General features: G+C 39.9%; 1 protein-coding gene across 2 annotated transcripts in view; it reads right to left on the minus strand.

The window, feature by feature from the left end:
- Positions 1-9,003, minus strand: part of APMAP (adipocyte plasma membrane associated protein) — a 32,265-nt gene extending 23,262 nt beyond the window's left edge. The window contains exons 1-2 of one of the 2 annotated variants that reach the window (XM_081293154.1): positions 8,816-9,001; positions 182-298 (exon numbers count right to left, since the gene is read on the minus strand). In XM_081293154.1, the coding sequence (XP_081149280.1) occupies positions 182-298; positions 8,816-8,907 (209 nt within the window). In that variant the 5' untranslated portion in view covers positions 8,908-9,001. Of the gene's footprint in view, positions 1-181; positions 299-8,815 lie in introns of both variants that reach the window. The other variant, XM_081293155.1, reaches the window with a different exon arrangement.
- Positions 9,004-9,524: the final 521 nt, after the last annotated feature.

Here is a 9,524-nt window from a genome sequence, read left to right on the forward strand (position 1 = left end):
CACATATACTGAGTAACATCCAACTCAACATGAAAACACAGGTACTAAGGAAATCATACAGTTCTATTTCTTGAAACTTACCTTTTGGCCAAATTAATTTATTCATCCTTCTTTCCCAGAAGTTACATCAGCCTAATAGATTTCCTCAAGTAACTCCTCCTGAGGATGACAAGCGGCTCACCTGAGAGGCTGGGGATCTATGGGAGACTCCAACAACATCATGGCTCCAAGCAGGGGAACAGTAAGGGAGGCAGCCAGCATCAAGAAGGTCACCCGGAAAACTCTACCACTAAAGGAGCTGCCAAAAATAACACACAAAGGCAATCAACAGTGCTCTACACAGTGACAAGCTTGGGTGATCTGAAGGCCCTTTCTGCAGAAATAAGACCACATACCCAGTTTCCCACTGATAGGTCACCAACCTCTATGGCTTGTGATTAAAGGTTAACACTGATCACTAGGATCGGCAAACATGACTTTGTCCTTTTTTAAAATATCTTGAATTGTATGAGATACTCTGGTCAGTTATTTTCCAGATCTTAGCAGAGTTTTAAAGAGAGCAAACTCAAAGAATTGATGAGCACAAAAAGTAATGGAAAAAAAGAGTTCCAATGATGTGCAGGATTCACACTCATCTACAGAGAAGATAGGTGTCTCTCTCAAAAGTCAAGATTTCCTGGTACAAGGATTCAAAGCAACAACACTCAGTACTATTTTCTCTAAGATTCTTAGGGTTAAATGATAGAGAGGGCTGGAAATGTGGCTGCATGCTAGAGCACTTGCTTAGCATGCAGGAGGCCCTGGGTTGGATCCTCTGGGTTGGATCCCCAGAGAGAAGGGGGGGGAGGGAGGAGGGAGATGGTAGATAGATACAGATACACAGAAAGAAAATTCAAGAAGCAAATAGAATCCTGACAACTGCCTGAGCCTCCAATTCTCCAATTATTTTGTAAATGCCACCTTCAGTAATTGAAAGAGAAATCCAGCACTTCTACTTGGTAGAAGAGATCTGACAGATGTTAAAGGCAGTCACATAGACTCTAAAAAAATTAAAACTCCAAATCATCACCCCTAAAATCTTAGGAAGATCTTAAAACTGCCTTGGAAATCTCAAAAAAAAAGCAATGGATAAATGACCAGTAGCAATTAAAATATTTATGAACCAGACCTCACGTACATTGTTTTTCACTGGGTAAACAAGTGAGAACATTTAGCATCTTGCTACAAAATAAACCTCACAGGATCATTATTTGCTTACACAAACTGCATTCAAATTTACTAAACACTTATTAAGATTAACTTGCACAAATAAAATCAAGAGATCCTAAGGTAGAAAATTTTTTTTCTATCAAGAAATAAAAAATGTTGACAAATAAAAAATCAAGATTCATACTTAACAAAAAAGATTTGATTTAAGGGCAGTGCTTTGACTTTTTACAGGAGGACAACCTTCTGATACTTGAACATGTTTAACTCTGTTTCAGGCATAGTATAGAAAGGTGGAAACCTGGGTGCCAATCTTTACTTTCCCAACTACAAGCTAAGCAACTTCAGGCTGATTTCTTCATTCCAAAGTTCCCTATTGTGAAATGTGATGTTGAATAGGAAAACAACAATATCCTGCCCAGTTTTGAATGCATATGGCTAATAAATGAATAAAACCAAAAATAAATAAATTCTCCAGCTTCAATTAAGATAGGTGGAGAAAAAGACAAGGGAAAGAAAGATAATGGGGGAGGAAAAAAAACAGCTTTCATAAAAGTATTCTCTTGCATATATTTTAGACAGCACAACTGAAGGGTGTTTGAACTCTGCCAACAACATGAGTGGGCAAGAAACAGAATCTTCCCGAGTCTCCAGAAAGGAACACAGGCCTCCTGTCACCATTAAAATTATGGCATCTCCCAATAAATGGAAGGAGCTGAAGAATACCATATTAAGAAAAATAAGCCAATCCCAAAAAAATCAAAGGTCAAATGTTTTTTTCTGATATGCAGATGCTAATTCACAATAGGGGGGTAGGGAAGAATAGAGGTACTTTGGATTAGGCGGGAGGATGAAGGAAGGGGTGAAGGGAGGGGGTAAGAAGGATAGTAGAATCAATCAGACATTAATACCCTATGTACATATATGACTATACAACCAGTGTGATCCTACATCATGTACAACCAGAAGAATGTGAAGTTATACTCCATTTATGTATGATATGTCAAAATGCATTCTACTGTCATGTATAACTAATTAGAATTTTAAAGTTCTGCTAGTAAGATCTCAGAAAGAAGTGAGGAACATGACAAAATAGACATATATTATCTTAAATACCTAACTTATGGGAAACAGAATGTTAGAAATGTAGACATAAAGGCACTGCTGATAAGGGCTGAGAAGGATGTTGAGAATGTACAGAAAAGGGAGAAAAGCAAAATTACTTGTATGAAAGTAGAACCTTGTAATACAGTGTTAGAAAGCTAGGCCAAATGTTGACCTCCACAAAAGTTGAACTTGTAAATGATGAGACTGGACACTTAGCTGAGGACATTTCTGAGCAGTATTGAAGATATAGCCTGCCTTCTCCTTACTGCTTTTGTTTCCAGAGCAGGTCAGGCATAAATGGCAGAACTAACGACTTTTTCCCCCTTTGACATTTCTAATCTGTCCCTCTGAAAACCTATGAAACTCTGTCCCAAACTTCCTTCTCTTTGCTCACATAAGGTTAGTCAGAATCCACACCCTGAACCCCTAGGCAAGTAAAATGTCCAGTCAACAGTCCTTACCCCTTTCACTAGGTGGAAAAATAGGTGGCCCAGATACTGAAAATCCAAATAAAATGCCACAAACCTAATCAAGAAGAGGCCATGAGAGCTCAAGTTGCTGGAAAAGACAGGCAGCCAGTAAAGGAAAAGTCAGGTTGCCCCCGCTCCGCCAATCCTGTGTCCAAACCCCAGAGTCATACAACCTTCTTCTAATGCAACTGAGTCATACCAATAAGGACACGTGAAAATGCCCAATTAGCACAGATCAACTAAGACCAGACAGACTGACAGGAGGCTAACACAACCTAAGAGGTCTGCAACAGGGAGAAGAGTAAGAGCCATCAAAAGAGGAAAGACAAAAACAATAAAAATAAGAATATGCCATGCAATGTGCTTTATGTGGGTAACTAGGCAGAACTTTGCATCTCCCTGCTTTACTAATGAGGGAACGCATGGGGAAAGCCTCCAGGGGCTTACCCATGGACCACTGCAAGAACTGGAAGAACACCAGTGAGAGCCAGCTCCAACTCTAGGTCTATGTCATCATCGGCAACACTGCCTGCCAAGGACAAGAGGAGAAGGTAGACCTACAGCCCACTGAATGGGGATTTGAAAACTTTGGACGCTTACTGCAATGTGCCTATTCTAGATACTTCAGATCAATGGAATCACACAATACATGGCCTTTTGCAACCTGACTTCTTTCACTCAGCATAACATCTTCCAGGTTCATCCAAGTTGTAGAATATAATCAGTACACTGTTTCTTTTACTAGTGGAAGAATATTCTGTTGTGTGGATATACCAAAATTTCTTTATCCAGTTATCCACTGAAAGACATCTGAGTACAAAGGAGAAGTGGCTTCTTCCCCTGAGTGCAACCTAGTGATTACTTAATAAGTACAAAAAGTTTTACTGGATGATGAAAGTTTTGAAACTAGATAGAGCTGGTAGTTTCCCAATGTTGTGAATACACTAAATATCACTGAATTGTACAGTTTAAAATGATTAACTGTATATGAATTTTACCCTAATTGATAAAAAAAATAGTTGAGTAATCAAAATATTCCAAACTTAGATGGTGATAACTGTTAGAAAATTCTGTGATTATACTAAAAATAAAAACACAAAATTGGATATTTTAAATGTGTGAATTTTGTGATATATGAATTACTTCTCAATTTTAAAAAACGTTTTTTAAAAAGTCAATGACGTTTCTATGCAAACTGCCAGACTGGGGGCTAGAACATTATAATTGCAGTGATTTTCTTGAAGTGGCCTAAAGTTTTTTAACATAATGGAAATAACAAAGTATCCATACAATAAAGTGGGGCTGGTTACAAACACAATGGCAAAAAGGCTTTTGATAGAGTGGTTCTTTTAAAAGCAGAGTCTAAAACTTGAGACAAACACAGTTGTAGTTTGGGGGATTTTAAATATCCCCCAAAGCTCATATGTTGAAGGCTTGGTCCCCAATGTTCAGAGGTGGGGCCTTTGGGAGGTGATTGGAGCATGAGTTCATGAATGGATGAATCTACTTATGGACTCAAGCTTAATGAATTTGAGGAAAGGAGCTTTGTTATAAAAGTGAGCTCTCTCTCTTTATTTCCCAGCCATGAGATGGTCAGCTTTCCTACACCACATGCTTCTGCCATGATATTCTGCCCAGTCACAGGCCCCAAAACAAATGAACCACACAACCATGAACTGAAACCACAAGCCAAAATAAACCTTTCCTCCTTTAAATTGATTATCTCAGTTATTATGCCACAGCAAAAGAAAACCGACTAACACAAACACTTTCAAAGGTGCATAGGGAAAATGTGTGGCTGTTGGCTGTAAGTACTGACCTCAAAGACATTCTATACAGAATCTAACAGGATATTCCTGTCTTTTAAAGGAAACTGATATAAGTATTCCTCCCATCCTAGCCTCTCAAGGGAAACCACAATGTGTAATCTTTCATTTTATAGCTATCATTAACATTAAAATCATTATCATTATCATTAAAATAACAACAAATAATGACAATCCAACCAATGTGCAACTTTCCCCCCTCACCTAACTAAAGAGATTCTTCTCATTTGTCTCAGATTCATAATACTTCTCCTTTACTACACTGAACTTTATATGTTTTTAAAGGAATTGTGGGAGTTTGCCAGGGGTTAAACCCAGGGTATCCAACCCCTGAACCTTGCATTTTAAAAAAAAAATCTTAATGTAATAATCTGATTATGACACCTGCTTAAGCATCTTGTTGGCCTTTCAAATAATGATAAAAGGCTCAATTATGTCCAAAACAAAAAGTCTAGCCAGGATTGAAAATGACAGTGCCTATAGCTAGAAAGATGGTCAAAATTCCAGGGACAATGACATGTGTCCCATATTGCCTATCCTTATCAGGTATCTAGCAGCGACACCCCTTACATTTACAGAGTATAGAAAGCAGAAGAATTTAGAGTTCACTGGTCTAGTGCTCCCAAAGGCAGCAGCCCCTGGATGGACTACATCAAAATAATTTGGGCAGCCTTATGCAAGACTTAAACATTCTAGTTGGGAGGTCTACAGGCTGAGAGCCCCTTTTTTCCTATCAATTGTTCTTGCTGTGCTGCTGGCCACCACTAACCTTATCCAACTCCTTTCCCAATGAAAGTTCATCAACACCTACTCACCCCTACTCAATCATCATCCAACCTCTACTAGAAAGTTGTATGGCCAAGTTTTATAAACAATAGTCTCAAAATAAATAAAAGTACTTGAGCAGCATTATCCATTGCTGATGGAACACAGTAGCCATTAGCCATGTATGTGTATGTATGTGTGTGTGTGTGTATGTATATATATATATATAACTGAGCATTTGAAATGGAGCTAGCTTGTTTAAAAAAAAAAAAATGAGGCAAACATGGCTCCTGTAACCGTCCTATTCCTGCTCTGGGCAATGCACTTATTGTAGTCCAAGGTTCACAATTTCCCCAGTTTTTCTCCATGTTCCCCTTTGACTCTGTGCCCACATTATTGTAATTTGGACACTAACTTACCACTGTCCATTTTCACTGACAAAGCATCACACATCCCTGCTTGTACTGACACATCCAGGAAGGCTGGCAACTTACTTCCCAGCTGCAGTCTGAGAAATCAATTTATCCCATTCTCTCAAGAAGAGCCTGAAGCAATGCTCACCTCCTTGAGGACACACGCACCCTGGAATTTTCTACAGTCTCTAAGGCAAGAGCATAATCACAATGATGCAACATGTTTTCACAGTGACTGCTGGCCTAGACACAGTTTACAAAATCCTCTGAAAATTTCACCAGCCAAATCTGAAAGGTGTTCTCTAACTCAGCAGCCCAGACATCAGTGCCTTTAATTGTGAACTGAAATCTTGATGTGTAGGGAGACCAAAAAAATAGCATGTGGTTGTTTGTTTGTTTGTTTGTTTTGTGGAAAACCTGTTCATCCCCAATCCATAAGGTCCCAGCAATTTTGAATGTCAAGGTAATCCCTGGAACCTGAGAAAGTCAAAGAGTAACAAGTGCAATCTTTTTAAATGACTGCACCTTGAATTTGCTCATTTTTCACATCCCTTTAAATTAGATCTTCTGGAATCAGCATTTTTCCTTGAAAAAAAAAAAAATAAGAAGAGACAAGTTAAAAGAATCATTTGGAAAATACACACACAGGCAGAACTAAGTGAAAACTTCAGATTCCTGACTATTCTTGAATTCACAAATTTATGACGGCCCCATCTGTTCCTTTACATTGCTTCCTTACTCTTCAGTCTTCAAATGGAAAGAAGAGACTTATAATTATTTTTTTTAAAAAAGCAGACACTTGTAATTAGCCTAAAAGCCTACAGGAGTTTATTGAAAAACAGATGTTAAATTCTCAATGTACTCATTCTTCACTCCTAAACAGTTATATTAAACAGTACTCTTCCTAGGCAGAACTGTATTCCTAAAGAGAAGGAATACTTTCAAAGTGTGCAATTATTCTTTCAATAAAGTTTCTATAGCATGTGGGGAAACTGATGCCAAATAATAATTATAAAAAAGCTTGCACTGGTATGTTAAGTGCTTAGCTCATTTATGTTCCACACTGAATAAAAGGATTTAAAAATCAAATTCTCCTTATAGCTCACAAACAGAAATTCAAGAGCTTTGGCATAAAAATCTTATTTCCAAAGCATATTCTTAAAATGTGCTTTTCAATCACAGTCCAACAGCCAGTTTCATCCTCTTCATTCACTTTCATTTCTCCTTTTACTCTATTCTACTGTAACTTTATATAAATCATCTCACTCAAACTTCAATGACCTCATCCGCAAAACAGAACAAATGCTACCTTTCAGGCCAAGATCTAAGAAACCTATAATGTCCCTTTTTCTATCATTAATGTCTTCCAAGATTTTATTTTGTGAAATTTATTCTAAGTTTTATGTCCTACTTTTATTCAGATTTCTTTATTTCACCCACCATACACAAGACTTTCCTGACGAATGTTGAAACCCTCAACATTTAAGGTTGTCAAGAGGATAATTAGACAAACTACTAGAAATGACCCCAAAAGAAATGAAAAATATATAACTTCAGACAAAAAAATAAGAAAATTAGCTATAATGTCATAATAATAAATGTAGAAAGAAAGGATGGTGACAAAAACTCACTTTGAAAGAAACCATTACAGATATACAGTCAAGGGATCAATAAATAAGAGAGAGAGAAAAATATAGGAAAATGAGAACAACTGTTCATGGCCATCAAGAAAATATCTTAAACACAGATGTAAAAGGCATACTGGAAAAGATCAGGTGGCAGAAGATGACTTTAGAACATATAATTTACCTTGTCATTAAGGAAGAAATCCCCCACAGAGAATCTGAACAAACAATTTAATTAAGTCTGCCCCTCTGCTCTGGGGTCAGGAATGGCAGAGCAGCCATCCTGAGGGTTGGGCCCATTAAAAAAGTGCCCTAGAGTACTGTATGCCCACTTTTCATTTCAACACACTGCACCTCATCATTTCTCGTGTAAAAGTGCCTTATTTTCATAGTTTTTGTAGTAAAGTTTGACCAATGCTTGCATGTCCATTCTAAAAAACTCATCAGTCATCAGCAGCCAATTAATTTACAATATCCCCAGTAAGCAGGGCAACAAACTTGTCCTAGTTATAGCACTGAAAGAACTTGGAAACCCGAGGGAAAGGCAACCTAGAATGGGTTGACAACTTGGTCTATGGAGTCTCTTGTTTCTCCCTAGAAATTAAAAATTATAAAATTATGAAACTCAGGACATAAAACTGAAAAGTGAATTTTAAGTATTCATACCAAATGCTATGTTTAAGGATCATGCTTCAGCTAACAAAACACAACATACTCAAATTCTGGAAAATCAGAAAAGGAATAAAAACACGAAGCCTGAGATTTTTTTAGGGATCAGCAACTACAGTTTCCTTTGCTTTTCCATCCCCATCAGGAAAACTTGCAAGGCTGAATTCCCACCAAAAAAAAAAAAAATGCCTATAATATAACTTCTTGTATAGGAGAACCGCAGTTCATGCAGCATGATGGGGGACAGGTGCAGAAGAGCAGGTGTAGAAGGCAACTCTTTGCTGGATCACGAAATGGAACTCAGGCATCTTTTCAGATTTTCCTTCGGGAAAGTGGGTGCAAAGGAACAGAAAGACGCAGGGCCGTGACCGGATGGCTGTCAGGTGAGCTAGCAATAAAGGCAGCACGAACGGGGAAATGAAATGAAGGAAAGAGAGGATGCAGCCTCTCCGGAGATCGGGCCAAAAAGGGACAGGTGCTGCTCGAGGACCCGGAGAGTCGACTGGGCGCACGTTGCACCTGAAGTCTGAAGGAACTGGCACCTGCATCTGTTTTGTCGGAGCCTCTTTCCTCCTCTCTAAAACGAGTTTTGCGTGGGGATTAAATCAGAGTTCTTGCAACGTGCTTAGCATGGCATTTACGCGGTCGCGGTTAGAGCAGTCGGTGTTGCCCAGGAGGGTCACCCCGGTCCTCTCTGCCCCGGTTCTCGCGCCAGGTCTAGAGGTCCGGCCTACCTGCCGTCCTTAGCCTCCGGAGCCGGGCCATCATCCGTGACTACCTGCGGCCGCAGGGGCCGGCGCTGCCGCAGCCCGTCCGCCTCGCTCATGATACGGCCGCGCCACCTCGTCCACTGCCACCCGTCGCACTAAGGCAGCTTGGACTCAGAGGCCAGCTCGCTCCGCCCCTTGGCCCCCGTAGTCTCCGCCCCGTGGCGCACGGAAATGACGTAAGTCCGACGACCAATCCGGCCGCCAGAGTAGGCTTAGCCCTTGGGCTGTCGGCGTGTTTTCGGGCTGTCAGCGCGCGGGGCCCAGCGCACTATAAAGGCCTGTGGAGACTTTGACCCGCCTTGGTCTCTGCGACCCTGGAGGCTGGGGGCCGAAATCGTCCCGCCCGGACCAGCCGTAGCGCTTTCCGCCTTCCCTTCAACTAGTTTCTGACTGTGAGGCCACACTAATAATCTCTATGCACTTCAGCAAGTGCTGGACTAAAGTGTCGGCGGGTTTTGTCCGAATGGAGGAAGACACTGTTTATGAAACGACAAAGACTGGGTTCTTACAGGCAGCGTAAAAGACAACGTGTTCATGTGCTTGGAGAGCAATAACCCCTAAAAATTATTTCATCTTTTCTGAACTGATCTGGTTAATGGGAAAATCTAGACTAGAAAATGTTTTTCTTTGCTTAATATCAGGTATTGATTGTTAGGTATTCTTGTGAAGGTTA

Source organism: Spermophilus citellus (assembly GCF_964194105.1).
Source record: "Spermophilus citellus genome assembly, chromosome: 4".
In the NCBI taxonomy this organism is placed as follows: Eukaryota; Metazoa; Chordata; class Mammalia; order Rodentia; family Sciuridae; genus Spermophilus; species Spermophilus citellus.